Below are 27740 nucleotides of genomic sequence, written 5' to 3'. Positions count from 1 at the left end.
TGTGCTGGCTTCCAGACTCTGCTTTTACTTTTGCTGTCTCAATGTGCTTGCAGTGTGGTGGTGGGGTGGAGAGAGGATTGTTGACACGGTAATGCAGTCTTTCTCTGTGATTGGCAGGTTGCCATCGCTGGTGCCCCTGTGACGGTGTGGATGGCCTATGATACTGGGTACACTGAACGGTACATGGATGTTCCAGAGAACAACCAGCAAGGCTATGAGGCTGGCTCGGTGGCACTGCATGTGGATAAACTGCCTAATGAGTGAGTACTGGGACAGTTGGAACTTCATTTTATGACCATTAGATCTCAGCCTTACCAGCCCTTATTGAGAGGGTCTGCCTTCTATTGTTGAACAGTTCTCTAACCTTTGGTAGAGGAAAAGATTTAGGAGTGTTTTCTGAATACTGAATTCTGATAGACTGTGTAGGTGCGTAACACATTTTATGCCGAGTGTTGTAGTTGTCAGAATGTTTAATGTATGTTGTGGGCTGGCAATGTTTTACTGTGTGTCCTGAGATCTTATCGGTGTGTTCTGTTCAGGGCATCTGGATGGAAGCGCTACCCATTACATGTAAATGAAGCATTGTCTTGACACTTGTAGTTTGTTAGCCAGAAGGCTACCAGTCTTGCTCAGACTAGTAGACATTCGATCAGTGCTTCCCAGTCTTTTTTGTTTCAAGACACAACTAACACAGGATTCACTTTGTGGCACACCAACAACTTCCCTTGTCCCCCATCCCATTGGCACCATCACCTTCTCCCTTCCCTCTTTCCCCACCATTATATTCACTCCTCTCCCATGGCATCATCTTCTTCCCTTCCCTCTCCATGACCCCCTGGCATCATCACTTTCTCTAGCTCTCATTCTCTCCCCTTGCCACCCCCTAGCATCATCACCTTCTCTCTCACTATCTCTTCCCCTTCCCTCGCATTATCATCACCTTCTCTCTCCTTCTACCCCTACCCATTATCACCTTCCCTCTCCCTCCAACCCTCCCTCACCCCCTGGAATTATCATCCCCCTTCTCTCTCATCCCTAATATCACCATCTTCCCTTTCCTTCTACCTCTCTCCCCCACCCCCTGGCATCATCTTTACATTCCCTCTCTCCCGCCATCTCTTCTCCTTGTCCCTGAAATCATCATTACCACCTTCCATTTCCCTTTGCCCCTCTCCTTCACCCCCTGGAATAATCACTTTCTCTCTCCCTCCCTATCTTCTGCATCTCTCCTGCTATCATCATCATGCTTTCCCCTCCTCTGCTCCCTACCATCACCTTTCCTTTTCCTCCATCTCTGTTCCCCATCCCCAGGCATCATCACCACCATCCCTCTCCCATTACCCCTTCCCCCTCCACCTCACTTCCTGGCATCATCACCTTCTCTGTCCCACCTCCTCAGCCTTGGAATCATCACCACCTTCCTTTTCCTTCTACCCCTCTTCTCTTCTCTCCCATGCCCTGGCATCATCACTTTCCCTCTTCCTCCATCCCTCTCCCCAACCCCCAGGCATCATCATCACCTTCCACCACCTCTTCCCCCCACCCATTCGCATCATCAGGACCTTTCTTATCCCTTCACCCCCATCATTCTCACTTTCCTGTACATACTCAGATCATTCCAGACCAGTGGGTTGTGTATCCCTACCAGCAGATGGAGTCAGAGAACAAAAACTTTGGACACTGCTACATAAGAGAGAGTGCCACTTGCAGTCCCTCAGTATCTCTCTGACTCCAGCAGATGATAGAGATGCAAACCTGCAGTCTAGGGTTTAGTTTAAAAAAAAAAAAAAAAAAAAAAAAAAGTGTAGTTTCCTAGCGTGTAGCCAGATGGACCACAGGACCAATGGGTATTGTGTTCTTCTGCTAGCAGATGGGAGACTGAGTCAGATTTCAAAGTTGACGTCACTCTAGATATAACCCTGCAGTAACCTCAGCTCTTCAGTATCTCTCAATTTCCTAGCAGATGCGGACACTATCCCACACACTAGAATAGTGTTAAGAATTACAGCAAAGAAGAAACAAAATTTACCTTAAGGAAGATCGAGCCCCGCTCTCCTGCGGTGATACTTAAGGGTTCCTCCCCCAGTTGAGACTTCCTGAGGTTGATCTCAGATATCCCTCAGAAGTGTGCCTTGATCTGGTAGCCTGTTCCCAGCGTGGACTTAGCCCCCCAGTGTGGCTGAAAGGTAGCGGGTGCAGAAACAAGCGCGGCTGTGAAGGTAATTCCCTCTCTCCACCCCCCACCCCCCGCCCCCGCAGCTGGAGACCGTCCGGCACACGATTGGTAAGCGCCGACCAGGTAAAAAAAAATCTTTAAATTCAGGTCTCCGGTCTCCACAGCTCGAATCGCCATACCGAATCCGTCCCGGCGAGGTTAGAAGGCAGCACCGATCGGGTTGAGCAGCCTTGGTTAGGCTAAGCCCCATTCCAGTGCAAGGGTTCACACATGTGGAGACCCTCGGGGGGTCGCCATCTTCCCTTCTCGCCGGCGGTATGCGCAGGGCAGGCTGGGCGGCCGATGTGCCTAACTTGCGCGCGTCCAATACAGACGCGCTCATAGCACCCGGTGCGCATAACTACACGCACAGCCGCGTTTACAACTGCATGCGTGCAAACACGTAGAAACAATGGTACCGGTGCCCCAGAAGGCACTCTCTTTGCACAGCCTGCCACATAAGAGCCACACAGCCTGAGTTAGAGTCCTACCTGTGTCAACATTGTGAAGAAGCCCAAGGGGAACCTTACTAGTCCCTTACTGTCGGGAAATGGTTCCGGAACTACTAAAGATAGCTCCCCGGACCTTTGCATCTCCGAGATGCCCTTGGGGGGCCCCTACTCCGGCCACCCCCCCCCCCCCCCACCTTCCCCCCCGTGGGATTAACATGGACCCAGGGACCTTCTCCTGGTTGGCCAAGGGCTGCAAGCCTTCGTTCAGGCGCAATCATCCCCAGCTGCGCCCCAGGCTCAACCCCTGCTGGAAGCACAAGATCTCCCAGTCCTGCTTGGATGCCTCGAGACATGCCTTGCCTAACCAAGAACTTCCCTAACAGGGACCCAGACACCTCAGATGATGAGTGACTCCCCTGGAAGAAGGAGAAATCCCTTCAGGAATGGAACCATACCGAACCATGCTTCGCTTCTTTCACAAGGACGAATTACCAGCCCTTGTTTCCCAGATTCTGAAGACGCTGTGTATTCCTGGCACGGACCCTAATGGCGGAATCAAAGAAGAACCCCATCTTGGTGTTCCTTCATAAGGCCTCATGCTACTTCCCAATGATGGAAGCCATTTAGGAACTGATTGACCTGGAATGGGATGCCCTGGAGGCCAGCTTCAAAGGGGGTCGGGCCTTGGAAGCTCTATACCCCCTAGAACCAGCGACCAAGGAACGCCTGCGTTTCTCAAAAGTGGACACCATGGTCTGTGCCGTCTCAAAGCGAACAATGATCCCCGTTGAGGGAGGGGCTGCTTTGAAGGACACTCAGGACAGACGATTGGAATTCATCCTTAAGCAGGCCTTCGGCGCAACAGCAATGACACTGCAGATTGCTTCCTGCTGTGCACTGGTTGCACGTTCCTGCTTGCTCCTCTCGATAGAGGCAAATAACTCCAGAGAGCTTGGACCCAGGGGACTGGACCACAGCCCTCAGTAAATCGCTGGGGCCTCCCAGCCATGGACCTACTGGCCACCCGTCTCAGTGCCCAAGTCCCCAGGTCCTTCAGCCGCAGACGAGAGCCGCAATCCCAAAGAATCGACACTCTCATCCAGACTTGGCCAGAGGAAGACTTACTTGTACGCCTCCCCCCCCCCCCCCCCATGGTCACTACTGGGCAGGGTCATCCTCAAGATAGAACATCACAGGGGACTAGTTCTACTAGTGGCCCCGGATTGGCCAAGATGATCATGGTACACAGACATGTAAAGATTCCTTGCGGGGAACCCTTTGTGCCTACCTCCACACAGGGAGGGCCCGATTCTCCATGAAGATCTGTCTCGATTCTCTTATGGTCTGGCCCTTGAGAGGACTCGCCTGAAGAAGCGCGGTTACTCAAAGGCCGTGATTGACACCCTACTCCGAGCGAGCAAGTTCTCCACATCCCTGTCATACATACGGATCTGGAGAATATTCGAAGCCTGGTGTGAGGACCACGGGATTCCACCGTGGATGGCCAAGATTCCCATGATTCTGGAGTTTCCTACAGGATGGTATGAAGAAGGGGTTGTCACTCAACTCTCTCAAGGTCCAAGTAGCTGCACTGACCTGCTTCAGAGCAGAAGTGGACGGTATCCGGTTATCAACCCATCCGGACTTGTCCCGCTTCCCGAAAGGGGTTAAACAACTCTGACCACCCCTAAAGTGGCTGGTGCCTTTATGGAATCTCAATCTAGTATTAGACTTCCTAGCTGGGGCTTCCTTCAGACCAACATGCGATCTGTCACTGCGCCTCTTAACATTGAAGATAGCATTCCTGGTGGCAGTATGTTCAGCTTGTTGCATCTCTGAACTACAGGCTCTATACTGTCGAGATCCGTTCCTCAGGTTCACACCTGGAACCATACAACTGCGCACTGTCTCCTCCTTCCTTCCAAAAGTGGTTTCCGAGTTTCACTTGAATCAAACCATCTCGCTAGCAGCTCTGGATGAACATAAGGACTCAGAAGACTCGTGCCTTTTTCGCCACCTGAATGTTGGCAGACTCCTGGTGCGATACCTGGAAAGATCGGAACCGGTGCGCAAAACGGATTGCTTATTCGTTCTTCACAGCGGGAAGAAACAAGGAGAAGCGGCCTCGCAGGCGACCATAGCCTGCTGGATCAAAGAAGTAATCAAGGCGGCCTACATAGAGGCTGGAAAGCCCTTATCTCTACAGGTTAAGGCTCATTCTACGATGGCCCAGGCAGTCTCCTGGGCAGAAACCAAGCTGCTGTCACCTGCCGAGATCTGTTGGGCGGCGATGTGGTCCTCCATACACACCTTCTCCAGGCTCTATTGCCTGGATGTTCAGGTTCGGGAAGATGCAGCCTTCGCAAGGGCAGTATTAAGTGGGCCACGGGCAGCCTCCCACCCTGTCCGGGAGTAGCTTTTGTACATCCCATTGGTCCTGAGTCCATCTGGCTACATGCTAAGAAATGAAGAAATTACTTACCTGATAATTTCGTTTTCCTTAATGTAGACAGATGGACTCAGCATCCCGCCCACGACTGCCCCAGAAAAGGAGAACCTCGGATAACAAACCTCAAGACTAAGCAAATAAGAACATAAGAAATTGCCATCCTGGTTCAGACCAAGGGTCCATCAAGCCCAGCATCCTGTTTCCAACAGAGGCCAAACCAGGCCACAAGAACCTGGCAATTACCCAAACACAAAGAAGATCCCATGCTACTGATGCAATTAATAGCAGTGGCTATTCCCTAAGTAAACTTGATTAATAGCCATTAATGGACTTCTTCTCCAAGAACTTATCCAAACCTTTTTTGAACCCAGCTACACTAACTGCACTAACCACATCCTCTGGCAACAAATTCCAGAGCTTTATTGTGCGTTGAGTGAAAAAGAAATTTCTCCGATTAGCCTTAAATGTGTTACTTGCTAACTTCATGGAATGCCCTCTAGTCCTTCTATTGTTCGAAAGTGTAAATAAGTCACATCTACTCGTTCAAGGCCTCTCATGATCTTAAAGACCTCTATCATATCCCCCCTCAGCCGTCTCTTCTCCAAGCCGAACAGCCCTAACCTCTTCAGCCTTTCCTCATAGGGGAGCTGTTCCATCCCCTTTATCATTTTGGTTGCCCTTCTCTGTACCTTCTCCATCGTAACTATATCTTTTTTGAGATGCGGTGACCAGAATTGTGCACAGTATTCAAGGTGCGGTCTCACCATGGAGCGATATAGAGGCATTATGACATTTTCCGTTTTAACATTCCCTTTTTAATAATTCCCAACATTGTTTGCTTTTTTGACTGCTGCAGCACACTGAGCCGACGATTTTAAAGTTTTATCCACTATGATGCCTAGATCTTTTTCCTGGGTGGTAGCTCCTAATATGGAACCTAACATTGTGTAACTACAGCAAGGGTTATTTTTCCCTATATGCAACTCCTCTGCCCAAGAAGATCAGGAAGTTGGTGACAAGTTGGTTTGAAGGTGGGCCTAGCGATGGCAAAAATGTACCCCCTCTCTCTGGAGACCTTGGACCTTCTTAAAATGCCGTGGGTAGATGCGGCCTTTTCGGCAGTTACCAAGAAGACAACAATCCCGGTGGCTGGGGCAGCTGCTTTGAAAGACATGCAGGACTGCAAACTGGAAACTCAGGTGAAGCGTTAGAGATTTCTGCGCTTGGCCTGCTCGCGGCAGTGTGTGCCAGCATGATGCAGCGTGCCTGTCTGTGTTGGGTCCAGAAGGTTGCAGAGGTGGTAGCAGTGGGCGACGTCTTGCCCTTGCAAGCGGCATGCCTTGAGGCGAGAGTGGCTTTTGTGGCAGATGCTCTCTATGATTTGGTTCGCACCTCTGCGCGTAGTATGGTTTCCTCTGTGGTGGCTCGCAGGCTTTTATGGTTACAGAACTGATCGGTGGGCTTGTCCTCTAAGGTGCAGCTCTGTAATCTCCCCTTCAAGGAAAAACTCCTGGTTGGGGAGGATTTGGACCAGTTTGTGAAGCTATTGGGGGAGACTAAGGGCAATAGGTTGCCGGAAGATAGGAAGCAGAGTACGAAGGTTTTTCTTTCACGAGCTCGTTTTAGTGATTCTTGGCATTTTCGTTCTAGTAAACCTGTTCCTCCCCCCTGGGAGGCTCTGGTCGTCGGAAGTCCTTTCGTGGAGGTCGTCGGACTCCCAGAGATGGTACAGGTCAAGGCTCAGGAGGCAGTAAGCCTCCCCAGTGAGGCCAGGGACCCCATTCTCATGTAAAAGCTGTAGGAGGCAGATTATCCAGCTTCTACAAGGTGTGTGAGAAGATTACCTCAGACAGGTGGGTCTTGGAGGTAGTCCAGCATGGTTACACTCTAGATTTCTTGTTTCCAATTCAGGATGCCTTTGTAAATTTCTCGTGGCAGGCAAGAGGCCTTGTGGGCGACTCTCCAGAGGTTACTCGATCTCTACGCCATTTGTCCAGTCCCTCCGGCGGAGCAGGGCCAGGGTCTGTACTCTGTGTACTTTTGTGGTTCCCAAGAAGAAAGGGTCCTTTCATCCTATCCTCGACTTGCAGAAGATGAACCGGTGCCTATGAGTTTCCAATTTCCGCATGGAAACGCTCCGAACAGTGTTTGTTTGCGGCGGTGCACAAAGGGGAGTTCCACGCGTCCTTAGATCTAACGGAGACTTATCTGAACATTCCGATCTGGCAGGACCATCAAAGATTCCTGAGGTTCAAGGTGCTGGGTCGGCATTTTCAGTTTTGGACTCTTCCCTTTGGGCTAGCCACGCCTCTTCGCACATTCACCAAGGTGATGGTAGTAGTAGCAGCAGCTCTGCGCAAAGAAGGGATCTTGGTGCATCCATATTTGGATGATTGGCTCATCCGGGCGAAGTCTCAGGAGGACTGCGAGAGATCTCTCCAGAGAGTGATGACCACCCTACGGTCTCTTGGTTGGGTCATCTGTCTAAAGAAGAGCCAGTTGGTGCCCACTCAGTGCCTGGTGTACCCAGGTGCATGGTTCGACACGCAAAAGGGCAAGGTCTTCCTAGTGACAGACAGAGTGCGGAAGTTACAGACTCAGGTGAAAGGCCTTCTTTGCTTGACGGTGCCAACAGCTTGGGATTATTTCCAAGTACTGGGCTCCATGGCATCCACATTAGAGCTGGTGCTTTGGGCTTTTGCGCACTTGAGACCTTTACAGCATGTGCTGTTGTCAGGGTGGAGTCCTGTGTCAGAGCAGTTCCATATTCCATTGCCTCTTCTTCAGGAACCCAGACACAGTCTCACTTGGTGGCTTTTGCATCGCAACCTGGAGAAAAGGGGTGGATTTGGACCCCCTGACTTGGGTGGATGACCCTATAGATGCCAGCCTCTCCGGATGGGGAGCGGTGTGTCAAGACAAGACTGCTCAAGGCCTGTGGCGAATGTCGGAGAAATCTTGGTCCATAAACAGACTCGAAACCCGGGCGGTTCTCCAGGCCCTTCATGTGTTCATGCCCTTAGTCAGGGGTCGGATGGTGTGCGTCTTGTCAGACAACGCGACCACAGTGGTGTATATCAACAGGCAGGGGGGAACTAGGAGCCCTGCAGTGGCGCTGGAGGTGCGATGTTTGTTCGCCTGGGCAGAGATTCATCTCAGGGGCATCGCCATGTCGTGGGAGTAGAAAACATGCAAGTGGACTTCCTCAGCCGAAAGCGCTTGGACCCTGGAGAGTGGGATTTGTCCTCCGAGGCGTGGAATCACATTTGTGCCAGATGAGGGGCTCTGCAGTTGACCCTGATGGCGACTCGAGCCAGCTCGAAAATGGTTCAGTTTTTCAGTCAGAGGGAACACGGATCAGTTGGGCTCAATGCTCTGGTATGTCCATGGCCCACGGGATTTCTTCTCTGTCTTCCCCCCGTGGTCTCTCATAGGCTGCGTTCAGGCGGATAGAGTCATATCACAGGTCCGTGCTGTTTGTGACTCCGGAGTGGCTCGCGGATCTAGTACAACTGGCGAAGGACGGCCCTCTTCGTCTGGCTCATCTTCTGCGCCTTCTGCATCAGGGGCCTATATTCTCAGATCGGGTCAATCACTTCTGTCTTGCGGCTTGGCTTTTGAGAGGCGAAGGTTACGTCTGAAAGGGTATTCTGAGTAAGTGATTGCCATTCTTCTTCAGGCTAGGAGACCTGCTACATCAATGACGTATGCCAGGGTTTGGCAGGCATTTGAAGGTTGGTGCTTGCAGAGGAACCTGAGCCTTGTGACTGGGGGGGTGTCCTAGATTTTTGATTCTCTACAGCAGGGGTTAGCTAAGGGTTTAGCCGTTAACTCGCTTCGAGTTCAGTTAGCTGCTTTGGGAGCCCTCCGAGATGTTGCTCAGGGTCAGAAGCTGACAATGCATCCAGATATCATCAGGTTTCTTAGAGGAGCAAAGCATTTGCGTCTGCCAGTGCACAAAGTATGCCCGGAGTGGAGCTTAAATTTGGTACTCTGCGCTCTATGCGAAGTACCGTTTGAACCGTTGAAGAGGGCATCATTGAGGGATTTGACTCTGAAGACGGTGTTCCTGGTGGCTATCTGTTCGGCACGGAGGATTTCGGAGCTGCAAGCCTTATTCTGTAGAAACTCTTTCCTGGGAATTTACCGGGACAGGGTATCCTTGTGAACCCTTCCTTCGTGCCCAAAGAGGTTTCTTCTTTCCATGTCAGACTGTGGAACTTCCAGCTTTTCCGGACTGGTCCCGTGATTCCTCCTGGGAGAGGGAGCTGCATTTGTTGGACGTGCGGCACGTCCTTCTCCGCTATCTGAAGGTTTCTATTGCTTTTCAACGGTTAGACCATCTCTTTGTCTTATTTGCCGGGGCCAAGAAGGGAGACAGAACATCGAAAGCTACCATTTCTAAATGAATTCAGGAAGTTATCGCTTCCGCGTACATTTCTAAAGGAAAGCAGGCTCCTATGGGGTTGAGAGCCCACTCCGCAAGGGCATAGGCAGCCTCCTGGGCGGAGTGTCAACTTTTCTCCGCAGGAGATTTGTAGGGCGGCTGTCTGGTCTTCCCTTCACACTTTCACCAAGTTTTATCATTTGGATGTCAGGGTGCAGGAGGGAGGCATCCTTCGGTGAATGTTCTTCTGGAGGCCCGTCCAGTATAAGGTGATTTGGGTACATCCCATTGGTCTGGAATGATCTGAGTATGTACAGGAAAGGAAAATTAGTTCATACCTGCTAATTTTCATTCCTGTAATACAGCAGATCATTCCAGAGGCCCACCCCGTTCTGACTCCGAAAGACAGTCTGTTTAGCTTTTAGTATTCTGAAGGAATGATTGGATTTCTATTAAACAGCAGGGCCGGTGGCTTACCGGTGTGTGTTTTGTTGGTTTGGGGTGACCTAGACCTCTGGTTAGTTGGGAGGAATCAGTCGCTCTTGGTTGAAGTTTAGTTTCAAGGGCTTGGATACATGCTGATATTAAGTGACTGCAGGTGGCACTCTCTCTCTCATGTAGCAGTGTCCAAAGTTTTTGTTCTCTGACTCCATCTGCTGGTAGGGATACACAATCTACTGGTCTGGAATGATCTGCTGTATTACAGGAACGAAGATTTTCTTTTCCATCACCTTCACCCCCTGGCATCATCACCATCCCTCTCCCTCCATCCCTGACCCTCATCCTGGTATCATTAACTTCACTGTCCACTCCCCCCATGCCAATCACCTTTTCTTCTAGGACAAGCAGGATGGTAGTCCTCACATATGGGTGACATCATCATATGGAGCCCTGTCACGGAACACTTGCCAGCATGCCACTTTTTTTTTTTCCCCGCGCAGCAGTTGCCTCACAGTTTAGAAGCTCTGTGAGAAATTTCTCACAACTTTCCTCACGGAACTATTTGAAGTTTATCTTCTCAAAAAATCCCTCAGTGGGGGCCCCCCGTCGCACTCCGTTCCCTCTGACGCTCGGTAAGTGTTTTTTCCGGTACTTGGGGTCGGTTCCTGGCAGCTTACTGCTTCGGTGCCAGATGGTCACTGACCACGTGCCTGCCAAATTTTACCATGGCGATCGGGTTTAGAAAATGTCCCGAGAGTCCGAGGACCATGTCCATAACGGACCCGCATGAATTATGTATTTTGTGATTAGGTCCCCCCTCACGACGTTCATTGATGCCGTAGTTGTGCACAGATTACTCCGAAAGTCCGTCGCAATCGCCTGGACAAAATAGAGCAGTTGTTTGCTTCAAAACAGACTGCTCCATCGACGCCAGTTCAAGTGCCCACAGATCATGGAGGGTCCATCAACCTCGGAGACGTGGAGGCTCAGTGATGCCTAGCCTGCCTCCTACCCTGATCGCCATGCCACCCATGCCGGCTTCCTGGGAGGAATTGGACCGCATGGTCCAAGAGGCAGTGCTTAAAGCCTTACGAGGCTTCCAATCGCTGCCGGCACCGGCCCTCATACTGGCCCTGGAACCGGCTCCCTCGATGGTGGCACCGCTCCACAAGAGCCTCGATTCGCTCATCTGTGCCTTATCGACTCATTTGCCACCGAACACGCTGGCATTGAGTCGTCCATCGAGGCCTCCATAGGTCCTGATTCCAGTACCAGGTTCCCTCCATGGGAACCGTCTATGCTGGAGCCCATGCCAGGGCCATCGCACCTCATCTGCCCCGATTCCATTGATGCCAAAGCCACTTCCATCGATGCCTTCCCTCCCTCTCGACTTTGGCATGCTTCCTCTGTCAGGAGCTCCACCAGGAGAAGGCAAAAGTCTCTCTAATCCATGGGGCAATGCATCCTCAGATGATTCATCACAGACATCCGAGGACCTAACTCTCAGAGCCTTCACTGCTGGAGGAAAGGCGAAGATCTCCTCTAGAAGACCTCTCCTTTGCCAGTTTTGTCAGAGATGTCTGAGACTATGCCTTTTACACTGGTCACGGAGGAAGATGCTCACCATAAAATGTTGGAGGTCTTACAATTTATAGATGCTCCAAAAGAAATAATGGCAATACTGGTACATGATGATCTTTTGGACCTCATGCACCGCCTGTGGGAACATCCAGGTATGGTACTCCCAGTAAATAAAAAGACAGATGCTACCTACCTTGTTCAACAAGCCCCTGGTTTTCAAAAGAGTCAGCTGCCCCACCTCTCTGTAGTTGTGGAATCAGCTCAGAAAAAGGCTCAACGGTCGCGTCCACATTCTTCTGCCTCTCCTGGTAAGTAACAGAAAACATTGGATGCGTTAGGACGAAGGATTTTCCAAGGGTCATGTTGATATCGCGAATTGCAGCATATCAACTATACATGACCCAATATAATAGAAATCTCTGGAAACAAGTCCAAGAGATGCGGAGACACTACCACAGCAACAACAAGAATCCTTGTTTTCCGTCCTACAAAAAGGAATGGAAGCAGGTAAACATGAATTCAGAGCTGCCTACGATTCTTTTGAAACAGCATCCAGAGTCTCGGCAGTGGGCGTCAGTGCTAGACGCTGGGCCTGGCTTAAGGCCTCAGACCTACGCCCGGAAATTCAGGACAAACTGGCAGATCTACCCTGTACCGGAGACAACCTGTTCGGGGATAAGATCCAGGATGCAGTGGCCCAGTTAAAGGGACCATCATGAGACCCTGCATCAGTTGTCAACTGTCTCCCCAGATGTTCTGTTAAAACCTAGAAACTTACCCCGCCTGGTTTCCTCCCCAGAGATAGCCAGTGATGAAACAGACTTTCAGTTTCAAAACATCATTTATTAAGTAGTTTAGAGATCTTCTAAGAGCTGGCAGGATTTGTTTATTTCATGCATGCATACAAAGTTAAGACAGCGGAAATGATAAGGAATCAAGATTGTGTTTCCTTATGGGAGTAGAGGAGCTAAGCATCACAGAATTTAACTGTTCACCTATCCATGCCAATCTACTCGTTGTTTTAAATTTGTCTTTGTCTTTTAAGCACTGGTAGCAAGGCTTGCAGGTCCCTCACCTTTCTCATCTATACATTTGCTGGTAATTTTCCTTCATGTGCCCCTCAGATGTTACATATGCTTATTCAGTTGTTCATTGTTCTTGTAGTTTCTCAGGCACTTTAGACACTTTCTTATCTCACATTCATTCTGCAGACTCATTCTTTTCCACACTATTGCACAGCTTCTGCTTTTCTGTCTCTGGGCTGGCCATGACCTTGTATTTCAGTTACTAGTCAACATGGGGCAGTTTTTCTTAAAGCAGCAATTAACAACTAACTAAAATCCTCATTTCCCTCTTGATGATTGTGACAATCATCACCCTCAGGGCCATGCGACTGTCTTAGGTTGTCAGAGGGCGTACTCTGATCTTACCAGTCATTGTCAACATGACTTATCCTGAGAAGGTCCCTCTCCAGGGAAGCTGCTGTATCGAGGGAAGCATAGAGTTTCTGTGTCATACTTGACCCCCTGAATGTTGACTGTATTCAAGGTGATAGGAGACGTTTGATATTGTTTGGGCCCATAAACAATAAACAGGCAAACACATTCACACTGCTATCACAACTATAAGAAGGATCAGAACAAACCACAAGAAACCCCTGCAATTTCCCCTAGGGATGTGAGCCAGTTTACCAGTTGTTCCCACCAAGTAGACCAAATCCATTACTAACTCAGAATTATCAACGGAAACACAACCTTGTCTTTTACAATAATAACAGATAATCATTCAGTTCTGCATATGGCTGTGATAATTCATTAATAGTTTAGTTAAAAGTATGCTCATACTCATAAGCCATAACTTCTAAAACTGCTTGTAAGTGCTGTATTTTTGTACCATAAATTGAAAAAGGAATCCCTGTAACTAATAGAATGACACCTGTAATGGCTAATCCTTCATTTTGGCCTTCAGTAAATAGGGAGGTTTTGTTAGAATTAAGGAGATCTAACGACTGTTGCAATTCTCTCTTCAATCGGGAATCATTAGCATTTGGAATTACAAACAAATTCGGATAATGTGTGTGTAGGATAAAACACTTGGACTGAAGTGCTTGGTATGCTTTGTGTCCACATACAAAATAATGTCGTTGTAGGGCTACCAAACCACCTGGGCAAGTCCCTGCACAGGAGAGTGAAGGAAATCAGGAAAATAAAAACAAGAACTAAGGGAGAGAGAATTATAATTCCCTCTTGAACCTTGAATGTGATCAGACTAGCTTCCATAGATAAAGATAGAGGAGAACATATCAAGCAATCATTTAGCTGACTCAGCAAGCAAATGCATATACGTATTAGAAGTTTTAGGACTGGAAAATGCTACAAAATGCTTGGAATGTAGGGACTAATAAAAACTGCATTAATTCAGACTGTATAATTAATTTGAAAATCTAAATAATGGCATCTGCAAATAGGTACCTAACCAGGTATTGACTTGGTATATCATAAAAATATTTTTGTTATGACAGTCAGTTATCAATTGTCAAATAAGGGTACATTGACACATAAAACAAGGAAAACAGCTTCTAGGTAAGGTATAGAACAAAACAAACAGAGAAAATCAGTCAAGACGTGTAAACATTTCAGTTCATATAATGAAGGGTGGAAGATGGCTTCTGTGGCAAAGGATGGGATGATTCTGAAATCAATGACATATGACACATACAGTTCTCCAGTATGGTGTATTTTTTTTACAAGAAAGCATAGCCTCTTAATTCATTATTAAGTGAGATGTGTATGTTATGGATCAAAACCTAATATAAGATCAAAACAAATTCAAATTAATCAGTGAGAAGATTCCATTATGACCATAACTCCCTGCATCTAGTAATCTGTACATATATACTATTATTATAATATTCCCACTTTATTATTAGGTAACATGCAATAGTCAGAATCACAAACAACATGCAATAGTCAGAATCACAAACAACAATTTATTCCAAGGTTAAAAACTAAAACTGGTATTATTCTACACCAACTTTTTCTTGAAAGTCCGTAAGCAAGGTTCAAGGCGATATGATATTGATTGATATGCCTTAATTCAGCAAATAGCGGTCATGAAGCTACTTTCTTGTTTCTATTGTTATGCTTCAAGGAGGCACTACCACAAGTTGTGGTGTAGAATAATACCAGTTTTAGTTTTTAACCTTGGAATAAATTCTCACAGCAGTATCTTAGCTACAGAGATATCTGCCTTCACTACTGGGAAAGCCTCCTCCACTCTGAGAAACAGCAAATCATTGTTAGTGTGTACTTGTAATTTTTACATAAAGGCAATTCATAAACAATTTGATAAAATCAATTTGGGTAATAATGAAAAAATATTTTAATAAATATCCAATTACTTATTTAGAGAAATCAATTAAAATTTTTCCTGATTTGGCATAATCTACTCAATTGTGGCGTAAAGTTTTTTTTAGCATTTCACCAAGAGGTGATATCGTTGGGTTTTTCATTTCTCCTTCATTTCCCTTGTAAATGTATATTAAAAAGACAAGAGGATATGTTTATATTTTTTGTCCCTGACCAATTAAAAAAAATTTTGGATCAAATGAGATTGCCTACCTCAACCCCGGTCTCCAGGTAAGAAAGAAGTATGCAATAAGTTTTGAAAAAAAAATCAATTTGGGTTTGCAAGAAAGGGCCTAGAGGGGTGCTTTAGGTGTGCCGGTGTGATGACCAAATCTTTGGATGCTTATAATAGCCAGAACCCTGACTGCTGAGACCAACAAGCTGTACTTTCAAAACAGCCTCAATTCTCTCGGTAGTCATTTAATACTGGCCAGGATTTGTTTTTGTGTGATTAACTCTTATTACAGACACTTAGGAAAACAGGGATGTGATTTGGCATCATTAGGATATAACATATTTTTAACTAACATACTTTAACATTGAATAACATTACCATGCCATAACTTACTCCATTAGTTACACTTGCGTGCACCTTCAAAAAAAAACAAAAAACAAACCTTACAGTAATCTGTTCAAACAAACAAAACTCTTTCCAAAAAGGAAGAGCTCATTCAATCCTGTATTCCCTGTACTGACAAGATACAGATTTTTATTCACTGCAAACAAAATTAAACATTCTTGCTAAATCAAGGTTATTATTATTATTATCTTTTAATTCTTCACCAATCTGTTTTTTAAACTGAAAGATTAATTCATTGAATGAAGTTTTCTCCTCCGTTTGTGTCTTCCTGCATCACCCACTCACCCCCCTTTCTCTCGGCTGTTAACCCCCTTAACTGCCAGTGTCTTTTCAAGTTTTAAACTTTAACACTAGTAATTAACTCCCTTAGGAATTCTGAAACAAGGAAAAGTAATATATCCTTTTCTGATAATAAATCAAATACTCATAGCCTTTCGAAATCCAATTATTATATGAAAATAGTTTCAAATGAGCACGTTTTGCACAAACATGTCTCTCAATTCTATAGTGCAGAGCAGGAAGCAGGAATGCCAATAGATAATATCCAATATAGTATCCAATATAGTAGTAAATAGTAGAAATGCTTTCTCTGTAAGTCTAATCACCTGGGAAGACCTTTTCATTTACTAAAGAAACTACTGTGAATATTTTACCTAAAGAAAGAAATTCTAATCTGTTCTAACCACGTGATTTTTAATTTATTAAAGCAGAAAAGTAAAAAGGAATCTTATCTCATCTTTATCAGATCTCTGTATAAACAATTTCAAACATCTGCTTTGTTTAGAGAGAAGGGCACTCAGAAACTAACTGCATGTTTCACCTCATCCTGCCATATAGGTTCTTTCCCGAAATAAACAGTATTTATAGTATTTCATTACATATAATAGGGATAAAATATCAAATTTAACTCTATACAGGCAGACGAACTAGTATCACTTCTTAATAAGTTTTCATTAAGTATGCTGGACAATTGGTCAAAGAAAATATTTTTACTTGCTAACAGTTGTAAGAGACAGGGGCTGAGAAACTACAGTCTTCAAACAAAACTAGCTATTGTGAGCAACATACAAATCTTATTACAAACTATAAAAACAAGCAATCCAAGGCTGTAAATGTAAGGCTCCCTGCACTATAGCCCAAACAAGAGTTAAATCCTGATTATTTGCTCTCATAAGGGGGAGGGGAGCGTATATAGCATGGAACCGATCCTGAACTCTGGGAATCTAATCCAGTGCATATCCTTCGCACCCGTGTAACCATAAACATGTTAAAATAATGCAAATGTCGTCTTAGATGTCTTGTCTTTTTATGCTTAATGAATTACAGCAATTGTTGCAGAACCAGTGCTGTGTGCTGTAAAGCTGCCATCAGTCCTCCCACACTGCCCATTTCTTACAATGCTTAGTAATGCTTTTAACTTCATGTGGGAATAATTCACAAACTAATGCTAGGGGACTGGGGGATCCTGTACCTTCTGACATAATGAAATTAAGCTTAGAATGCCTTAAAAACAAAAAACAAATTGCCAACTTTAAGCTACTATGTAATAGTAATGAAATAAAAATCTCAGCAAAAAGTAAATGAAAATACTCATGTATATGCATGAAAAATATACTCACGTGGTCTCATGAACCTCACGTGGTGCCTAATCGTGCCCGTGGCTCCGTTAGGTCATCTGGCCGTACACCACGGTCCCGACCAGATCTTCCAGCCGTATATCCACGGTCCTGACTGGACCTGCTGAGCTCAAACCATCCTCTGCTACCAAAATGTTAAAACCTAGAAACCTACCCTGCCTGGTTTCCTCCCCATAGTGATAAAACAGACTTTCAGTTTCAAAACAACATTTATTAAGTAGCTTAGAGATCTTATAAGAGCTGGCAGGATTTGTTTTTCATGCATGCATTCAAAGTTAAGACAGCAGAAATGATAAGGAATCAAGATTGTGTTTCCTTATGGGAGTAGAGGAGCTAAGTATCACAGAATTTAAAACTTCACCTAGCCATGCCAATCTACTCATCGTTTTAAATTTGTCTTTTAAGCACTGGTAACAAGGCTTGCATGTCCCTCCCCTTTCTCATCTCTACATTTGCTGGTAATTTTCCTTCATGTGCCCCTGCTTATTCAATTGTTCATTGTTCTTGTAGTTTCTCCGGCACTTTAGACTCTTATCTCACATTCATTCTGCAGACTCATTCTTTTCCACACTATTGCATAGCTTCTGCTTTTCTGTCTCTGGGCTGGCCATGACCTTGTATTCAGTTACTAGTCAACATGGGGCAGTTTTTCTTAAAGCAGCAATTAACTATTTTAAATCCTCAGTTCCCTCCATAGCCCGCAGGGCCACATGTAGAGAACCCAAGAAACAATTCTACAGGCCACGCAGATATTACCCTCCTGCATCCCGTGCACGACCGGCTCCGGCACCTCAGAGGGGACATGCGCGCCAAACTAGAACATCTAGACCACAGCCAGCTCCACAAGCTGGCCCCGCTTCTGAATTTTGACTCTTTCCCAGTGAGCAGCAGCCATATTCCAGTGGGGGGCCACCTGTGTCACTTTGCAACAAATTGGCATCCAATCACCACGGACCAGTGGGTACTGTCCATCGTAACCCGTGATTACCGTCTAAATTTTTCAAAACTACCCCTGGACTTCCCACCCAATCCATCCTGGAGTTGGGATGACCACACAGGAAAACTTGAGTCAGAGTTCTCAACTCTTCTGTTGGTCAGAGCCGTGGAACCGGTTCCACCGAATCAGCAGGGAAAAGGGTTCTACTCCAGATATTTCCTTATTCCAAAAAAGACTGCGGCCTCCAGCCTATTCTGGACCTCCGTGCCTTGAATACATTTCTTTGCAAGGAACGGTTCAGGATGATATCCCTCGGCACCATGCTTCCTCTATTTCAACAAGGGGATTGACTCTGCTCTCTGGAACTTCAAGACTCTGCTCTCTGGAACTTCAAGACGCATACGCCCATATTGCGATCTCCCCTCCTCATTGCAAATATCTGCAATTTGTGGTGGGCTGCAGTGACTATCAATACAAGGTACTACCATTCGGCCTAGCCTCAGCGCCTCAAGTCTTTACGAAATGCCTGGCAGTCGTGATTGCGCAGTTACACAGCAGAGGCATATACATTTTCCCATACCTGGACGACTGGCTCATAAAAAGCCAATCAAAACAAGGAGCCCTCGACTCTCTCGATCTCACCATAAGGCTTCTAAACTCATTGGGATTTCTAATAAATTATCCCAAATCCCAATTGACACAGTCTCATCTTCACGCCTTTATAGGAGCAGACCTAGACATGACACTGTCCAGAGCATTCTTACCCAACGACAGTGCGATTACACTGTCCAACCTTGCCAGCTTTATCCGCAGTCGAAAAAGAGCCTCAGCTGGCCAGATACTCAGGTTGCTCGGCCACATGGCATCAACTGTCCATGTCACCCCTATGGCACGCCTTGCCATGAGAGTGACCCAATGGACTCTGAAATCCCAGTGGCGACAAGCTACTCAGCTGCTGTCATCCATGGTACATATAACCAGCCATCTTAGTCTGTCCCTTGCCTGGTGGACACACAATGCCAACTTACAAGTGGGTCTTCCTTTCCAGCAACCGGCTCCTCAGGCGACCTTAAGTAAGGATGCCTCCAACCTAGGTTGGAAAGTCCACGTCCAAGGCCACAGAATTCACTGGCAGACTGCCTCAGCTGACGTTTCCAGCCCCACGAATGGTCTCTGGATCCCTCGGTTGCGAGCAGAATCTTCCACTGGTGGGGTCATCCGACCATCGACTCTTTGCGTCCAGTCAGAACCACAAAGTGGAAAGCTTCTGCTCCCTGCACAGGGACCGGCATGTACCAGCCAGGGATGCCTTCGCCCGTCCCTGGAACAAAGGCCTGCTTTATGCGTATCCTCCGATTCCGCTAATAAGCAAGACTCTCGTGAAGCTACAACAGGACCGGGGCTTAATGATTCTCATAGCCCCGTACTGGTCGCGCCAAATTTGGTTTCCCATACTTCGTGACCTTTCTGTCCAGGACCCCCTTCTCCTGGGCCCCCTCTCTGACGGCCTGGATATTGAAAGGCTGATACTACAACCATTCAACCTTTCAGGTGACGTATCTCAAGTCCTAGTAGCTTCACAGAAGCCTTCCATGTGGAAATCCTACCACTTTAAATGGAAGAGATTTACCTTGTGGTGCACACAAGGGCTTGGATCCTTTTTCTTGCCCCACATCGAGTCTATTGGATTATCTCTGGCACCTCTCCGGAATCTGGTCTCCAGACATCTATCCGAGTGCACCTTAGTGCCATCTGGGGGACGAAGCCATAGGGGGCAGGTTAACCCTCTTCTACCCCAGATGGGTCGAGATTACGTCGGACCAGTGGGTCCTCGCCATCATCCGAGAGGGGTATTATCTGGACTTCCATCACATCCCTTCGGACAGGTTTGTGGAATCTCCGTGTCCAAACCACAAGAAGGCAGCATTGGAAACTACCCTGGCGAGGCTCCTGTCCTTGAAAGCCATAATCCCAGTACCTGCATGGGAAATGGATTCTGGGCACTATTCCATTTATTTCATGGTACCCAAGAAAGAGGGCACTTTCCGGCCTACGCTTCAAGGTTCTGGGACGACACTTCCAATTCTGGGCTTTGCCCTTCGGGTTAGCCACGGCGCCGCGGACCTTCACCAAGGTGATCGTAGCAGTGGCAGTGGCGCTCAGACGGGAAGGAATCCTTGTCCATCCCTACCTAGACGATTGGCTGATCAGGGCGAAATCCCGAGAGGAGAGCCATCGGGCAACCAACAGAGTGATCTCCCTGCTGGAAAGCCTGGGATGGGTAGTCAACCTAAACAAGAGCTGCCTACAGCCTTCCCAATCACTGGAATACCTGGGAGTCCAGTTCGACACCCAGGCAGACAAAGTCAGCCTCACCACCAAGAGAAGGTTAAAACTCCAGACGCGTCTACGGTCCTTGATGGGAGCCAGCCGGCCCATAGCTTGGGACTATCTGCAGGTTCTCGGTCTCATGGCATCCACCCTGGAAGTGGTACCCTGGGCGCGGGCCCATATGAGACCACTACAACGCTCCCTCCTCTCTCGATGGAGCCCACGCTTCCGGAATTACTCCGTGCATCTACCTCTACCAGCCAGACTGCGGACCCAGCTACGGTGGTGGTTGCAGTCCAACCACACGAGCAGGGGGTCGAAGATGTCCTCCCCCACGTGGACTCTGCTCACCACAGATGCCAGCCTGAGCGGATGGGGAGCACACTGCGAAGAGCTCACCGCCCAAGGGCGGTGGAACATCAACCGTCTAGAGGCACGGGTAGTCTGATTAGCCTGCCTGCGATTTGCTCACAGACTGAGGAACAGAGCAGTCAGAGTGATGTCCGACAACGCCACCACGGTGGCATACATCAACCGAGATGGGCGGAACCAGAAGCCAACAGGTGTCCCTAGAGATAGCCCCGCTGATGGCTTGGGCAGAGGCGAATCTCCAGGATATCTCCGCCGTCCACATTGCCAGAAGGGACAACACCGCGGCAGACTTCCTCAGCAGGGAAAGCCTAAATCCGGGAGAATGGCAGCTGTCCCCCACAGCCTTCCAGATGATTGTGGATCAGTGGGGGCCTCCGGACATGGACCTATTAGCGGACAGGTCCAATGCTCAAGTACCCAGATACTTCAGCCACAAGCGAGATCTGTTCTCTCACGGGATCGAAGCCCTGGTTCAGCCATGGCTTCCAGGGACCCTGCTATACGCCTTTCCGCCGTGGCCCCTGCTGGGCGCCCTTATACACAAGATTCAGAGGCACAGAGGCCTAGTTCTTCTAGTAGCACCAGACTGGCCAAGAAGACCCTGGTACGCGGACATGAGAAGACTACTGACAGGGGAGCCCCTTCCCCTGCCTCCTCTCAGGGACCTGCTTCGTCAAGGTCCCATCCTCCACGAGGATCCGGCTCAATTCTCTCTTACGGTCTGGCCATTGAGAGGGCTAGACTGAAGAAAAGAGGTTACTCGGAGCCGGTGATAGATACACTCCTCCGAGCTCGCAAGTTTTCCACATCCCTCACCTACATATGAAGTTTTCCACATCCCTCACCTACATATGAAGCCTGGTGCGACACTCATGGCACCAATCTACATGCGACCACAATCCCTATTGTTCTGGATTTCCTGCAGGATGGGCTTCAGAAGGGTCTCTCCCTAAGCTCCATCAAGGTTCAGGTGGCTGCGCTGTCTTGCTACGGTCCCAGGAGGGATGGCAAGACCATTGCCATGCACCCAGATGTTTCCCGCTTCCTGAAAGGAGTCAAGCACATTTGTCCGCCACTGAAGTGGCCAGTGCCCCTGTGGAACCTCAACATAGTTTTGGATTTCCTCGCGGGATCCACCTTCAGACCCCTTCGGGGCCTGTCTCTCCGTTCGCTAACTTTGAAGATGGTGTTCTTGCTGGCAGTGTGTTCCGCATGCTGCATCTCAGAGCTACAAGCGCTGTCCTGCCGTGATCCCTTTCTCAGAATCACTCCAGAGGCTATCCATCTTTGCACGGTTCCCTCTTTCTTACCTAAAGTAGTCTCACAATTTCACCTCAACCAAATCATATCTTTGCCAACCACGGTGGGTTTGAAGAAATCAGAAGAAGGGCGTTTGCTACGCCATCTCGACATCGGCAGATTGCTGCCCAGATACCTGGAAAAGACAGAAGCAGTACGAAAGATGGACCATCTGTTCTTCCTTCACAGCGGGAAGAAGCAAGGGGAAGCAGCCTCTCGGCCCACCATCGCCCGCTGGATCAAAGAAGTTATCAGAGCGGCCTACGTAGAGGCCGGGAAGTCACCAACTCTGCAGGTCAAGGCTCATTCCACCAGAGCGCAGGCGGCCTCTTGGGCAGAATCTAGGATGCTGTCGCCCGCGGAGATATGTAAGGCGGCGACATGGTCCTCCCTTCATACCTTTTCCAGATTTTACCGTCTGGATGTCCAGGCCAGGGAGGACACAGCATTTGCGAGGGCAGTCCTACACGGTCCTCAGGCAGCCTCCCGCCCAGTTCGGGAGTAGCTTTTGTACATCCCACTTGTTCTGAGTCCATCTGCTATACGCTAGGAAATGTTGAGATTACTTACCTGATAATCTCCTTTTCCTTAGTGTATGCAGATGGACTCACCATCCCACCCGGCTGCCAGTATACATGGATTTTTGCCACTTCCAGGTAAGACGTGTCATTTCTTACACAAGAGCGTCCACTCTACCAGGTGTCGACGCCTTCCAGTTGGAAGCGCTGGCGGTCTCCAGCTACTATCAATCGGTCAGGGGAATCCTGTTTCACTAATTCATTGATCGGTCAGTACACATATATCCATAACAGCTTTTGCAAGGAAGATTACTGAGTTGCTTCACTTCCTGTGGGGGTATATGTACCCGTGCTGACGTCAGATCCGTCTCCAACTGCTAGCACGAGCACACTATACCCACTTATTCTGAGTCCATCTGCATACACTAAGGAAAAGGAGATTATCAGGTAAGTAATCTCAACATTTCAGACAAGCCTTCCCGGAATCCCAAGACCATTCTGACACCGGTTAAAGGACATAACAGGACATAATTGGGTTCTAGGATCTCCCCTTCCCCAACTATTTTAGCTTGTTCCTCACTTTTCTTCCTGACTTACAGCCCTTAATTCTTCTCCCCCCTTCCCTCTTATCTCTTGTCCCCGCCCCACCTCTTATCTCTACCCATTGCTCAGTCCCTCTCTCCACACCCTGTGCCATCTGTTACTCTAAGGCAGAGCTTTCCAAAGTGTGTGTCGCGACACTTTAGTGTGTCGCCTGCAGTGTGCCGGTGTGTCGCGCAAGCCCGGTGCATGTGACACACCGGCAAGTGGGAGCCAATGCGGCCGCCGGTGGACCTCATCGCACTGGCGGCTTAGTACTGAAGAATCACTGTGCTGTGTGCCGGAGACACACAGCAGGAAGATCGGCAAGGCCGTGGTGGAGCTCACGTCACCACGGCCAGAAGAAAAAGGTGACGTCTAAACGTGCAGGTGCTCCTTCTCCTTCCTGCCCATGCGGCCCCGGAAGAAAAATATTGAAGGAGCCGCACGGGCAGGAAGGGGGAGGAGCGTCGGCCACGTGCAGAAGAGGAGCAGCGTTGTTGCTGCCAGCTAAGAAGAGGAAGAGGAGGCCCGGTAGCAGGGTCCCCACCGCGGATCGGCCGGAGAAGAGCAGGGTTCCCACCGCGGATCGGCTGGAGAAGAGCAGGGCCGCCGCTGCCGCGGATCGGCCCAAGAAGAGCAGGGCTGCTGCGGATTGGCCCGAGAAGAGCAGGGCAGCCGCTGCAGAGCCCATCCTGCAGCGACCCGTGAAGAGGAGGCCCAGAGGTAAGAGAGAAGCTGAGGGCCCGTAGAGTGCGTGTATGCGATGAGTTGAGAGATTGTTTGCGTGTATGAGATGAGTTGAGAGATTGTGTGTGGGAATGAGGACCTGAATGTTTGCAGAGACAGCATGTGAGAGCCTGTGTGTGTGTGAGACAGCATGTGGGAGTGAGAGAGAGCCTGTGTGTGTGAGTCTGACAGCATGTGCAAGAGAGAGACTGTGTATGAATGATTGTATGAGAGAGAGCATGTGACAGTGAGAGCCTGTGTGTGTGTGAGAGAGAAATGCATGTGAGAATGAGAACCTGACTGTATGTTTGAGGGAAGAAGATAGATGGAGAGAAAAGAAATAGAAAAAAAGACAATATGAAAGGAATTGGCAAAAAAATAATAAAGGGGGGGGGGGAGGTGGAACAAAAAAGCCTGGGACCAACCGATTAGAAAACTAAGATCAGACAGCAAAGGTAAAAAAAATAATAATAAATTACTTTTTACTGATTGGCACATGTAATCTTTGGTAATGTGCAAGAGTAGCACTTTCTCTATGTGGATCTCACAATGTACGAGATCAACTTGGAGGAAGTGGAACCCCACGGGGCCTGCACAGAGGAGGCAGCAGAATGGGCTTCAGTGCCAATAGCAGCAATCAGCGCCACCCCAGTAGCCATGCGGCATCAGTGACAGTGGCAGCAGAGGAATGAGAGAGGCTCCAAGGTTGCTGGCAAAAGAAAGAGAGGGGGTCTGCCTTTAGTGTGCATGTGTATGAATGGGAGTCTGCCTGGGGGTGTATGTGTGTGAATGCATGGGTGCCTGCCTGAGGGTGTGTCTGTGTATGAGAATGTATGGGTGTCTTCCTGGGGTTTGTATGTGTGAGAAGAGGTGCCTGCCTGTGTGTGGTGTATGTGTGTGTGTGAGAATGAATTGGTGCCTGCCTGGGGGTCTGTGTGTGTGAGAATGAATTGGTGCCTGCCTGGGGGTCTGTTTGTGTGAGAATGAATGTGTGTATGCCTGGGGGATGGTGAGGGAGTGGTGTGAAAATGAATGGGAGCCTGCCTGGGGGTCAGTTTCAGTGTGTGAGAATGACTGGGAGCTTGCCTGGGTGTGTGTGTTTGTATGAGAATGATTGGGAACTTGCCTGGGTATGTGTGTGTGTATGTGAGGGAGCCAGAGAGAGTGAGAGCATGAGTGTGTATGAGAAAATCCAGGGGAGTAAGAGTTTGTGTGGGGTGTGTGTGTGGAGGGGAAGAGAGTGTCTTAGATCCTGAGAGTGTGTCAGTGTTTGTGAGAGCGAGAGGTTATGGTGGATATAAGAGCATGAATGTGTATGTATGTGACAGTGTATGTGTGAGAGAGAATGGACATGTGAATATGTGTGTGAGAGAGAGAGGATAACCTCCTAATCCTTGACAATATCAGGGTGACTGGAAATCAAGAGCTCCAAAGTATGGACAGCAGGGGCTTTTTAAAATCCTTATTAGTTTTAATTATTGGGTGTTATTTGATAAATGTGCTGTTTTGAAATATTTTATTGGTGTTTGGGAAATTGTAAAAAATGTATATGATTTTAATTAATAGAAATTCTATCAATAGTTTTAAAATATTCTTTTATTAGTATGGTTTTACTATTATAACTGATGCTTTATGTTTCTTGATTTTATGTTTTATGAGGAATGGTGGTTCTGTTTTTCCATTGTTAATACACAGAGTCTGGCTTCTTGGGATTTCCATTTCAGTTTTTGTCTAATTTGCGCTCCTTTATTTTGTAGTCTGTATTTGGTGAGGGTCTGTCTCTGCTCTGTGTGTGTGACCATGATGAGAGATTCTGCTAGCATAGGGATCTATAGCAATCTGGTTTGTTTTGTTTCCTCAGTAGGTGGTATATTGGTATTCTAGGACCCAGTGTAATATTTACCCTTGCTTTTTCACAGGTAGGGTTATTATTGTTTGAGTCCTTGGTGTTATTACTGTTACGTTATGATGGGATTGCAGTATAGATTTTGAGGGTCTTTTTTACGGGGTTTTGTGTTAGGCCTGGCAGTGGAAGGTGTTTGTGCTGCTGTTACTGTGAGGTGACACCAGAATTTGAAAATATCTTTTAGTATGATGAGCTGTAAGGGAAACATCCAAGCTCCATTGTTTGGGGGAATTTCAGTGGATGCACAGAGTTACAGAACTGGAGGTGCAGGATTTATATTGACATTCTGTCCCTTCCTATAAATTCCAGTCTTCACTCTCATAGCCATATAGAATTAGTTGAATGAGGCTATCAAATAATTATATAGTGTGAAACTGGCCAGCTTTTTAAAATTATGCAGAAGACCCTTTGGACTTTCTTATTACACCAAATATTCAAATCTGTGTTCATCCCATCAAGCTCATATATCTCATTAAAGAGGTAAATTGAATAACACAATAACTTTGTTTTATTATTGTTACTCATAAATTATAACAATAACATTAATCTTGGAATATTATATATATTTAATATAAATGAAAGGTTTTCACAAGATAGGTTGTGTCGTGAAACATTTTATTATGTATATATTTAAGGAAACATACATAAATTGTCGAAATATATTTCGTTCGTTTAACCTTTAACCTCTGGTTTGCTAGTAGATGAATTACTGTGTCCCGAAATTATGTTTGTCTAAAAAGTGTGTCACCAACATGAAAAGTTTGGAAAGCTCTGCTCTAAGGTAACCCGAACTATTCTACTTAAGTGCTAAAGTTAAGGTTACTATTAATGATTTAAATGTTCTAACGTGCCAATGTTCCTTAAAGTCCCCTATTCGAAGTATTCTTATGTATTCATATTTATATATTCTACTAGATGTTATGTTCTAATGTTATGCCCTAGCAGCGATTGTTCTGTTATTTTATTCTTTTGACGCTATGTTTTAATGTAACGCCTTAGACGCGATTGTTCTGTTGTATTGTAAACCGATATGATTTGTAAATCCTACAAGAATATCTGTATATAAGAATTCAAAATAAATAAATAAATAAATTTGGAGGTTACTAATGACTTCCGGTGTCTGGACCATCTGTTTGTCTTGTTTGGGGGTCCTAAGAAGGGTGACAAGGTTTCGAAGGCAACGATTTCACACTGAATTAAGAAGGCTATCGCTGCGGCTTATGGTGCCCGTGGGTCTGAGTGCTCATTCCACTAGAGCCCAGGCTACCTCCTGGGCTGAGTGTCAGCTTCTGTCTCCTCAGGAGATCTGCAGAGCGGCGGTTTGGTCCTCCTTGCACACTTTCACCAAGCATTATTGATTGGATGTGAGGGCGCAAGATGAATTGTCCTTTGGGGAGGGTGTACTGAGAGAGGGTCTTTTGGATTCCTGCCCAGTGTAGATTAGCTTGGGTACGTCCCACTGGTCTGGATTGATCTGGGTATGTTCAGGAAAGGAAAATGTGTTCTTACTTGCTAATTTTCGTTCCTGTAATACCACAGATCAGACTGATGAAGCAGGAGGGTAGGTTGTCTAAGAACGCCATGTAGGCAAAAATATGGATTAGACACCAGAAATAGTCCAAACGTTTCTTTATTTGAGTGGAGACAAGAATTCATATAAACGCCCAACTCGGGCCGAGTTTCGCCCCACTTGGGGCTGCCTCAGGGGCTAGAATGACAAATATGACATGTAAATAAACATACATACACAAATGGTTAAAATTCATTAATTACAATCAAGAAATCATATGAGGTTACCACAGAAGTAAATGAAACATAAATGCCACTTGATGAATAAATTATATACATTAAATTGCAAAGATGTTTGTACCTGTGTGCAGATGTTCTCTTTTTATAATAAAAAGGTATTCTTATATTAGA

The 27740-nt window shown here is 47.1% G+C and overlaps 1 protein-coding gene across 3 annotated transcripts in view; it reads left to right on the top strand.

Annotated features, from left to right (window-relative positions):
* The window catches only part of DPP9 (dipeptidyl peptidase 9), a 199699-nt gene that overhangs the window by 149477 nt on the left and 22482 nt on the right, over positions 1-27740 (top strand). For all 3 annotated transcript variants that reach the window (XM_029614573.1, XM_029614571.1, XM_029614572.1), the window contains exon 19: positions 118-260. In XM_029614573.1, coding sequence (XP_029470433.1) covers positions 118-260 — 143 coding nt within the window. The remainder of the gene's footprint in view (positions 1-117; positions 261-27740) is intronic.

Source organism: Rhinatrema bivittatum, chromosome 8 (assembly GCF_901001135.1).
Source record: "Rhinatrema bivittatum chromosome 8, aRhiBiv1.1, whole genome shotgun sequence".
Taxonomy (NCBI): domain Eukaryota; kingdom Metazoa; phylum Chordata; class Amphibia; order Gymnophiona; family Rhinatrematidae; genus Rhinatrema; species Rhinatrema bivittatum.
Note: the sequence above shows the minus strand (reverse complement) of the source record. Positions and strands in the feature narration are given on the sequence as shown.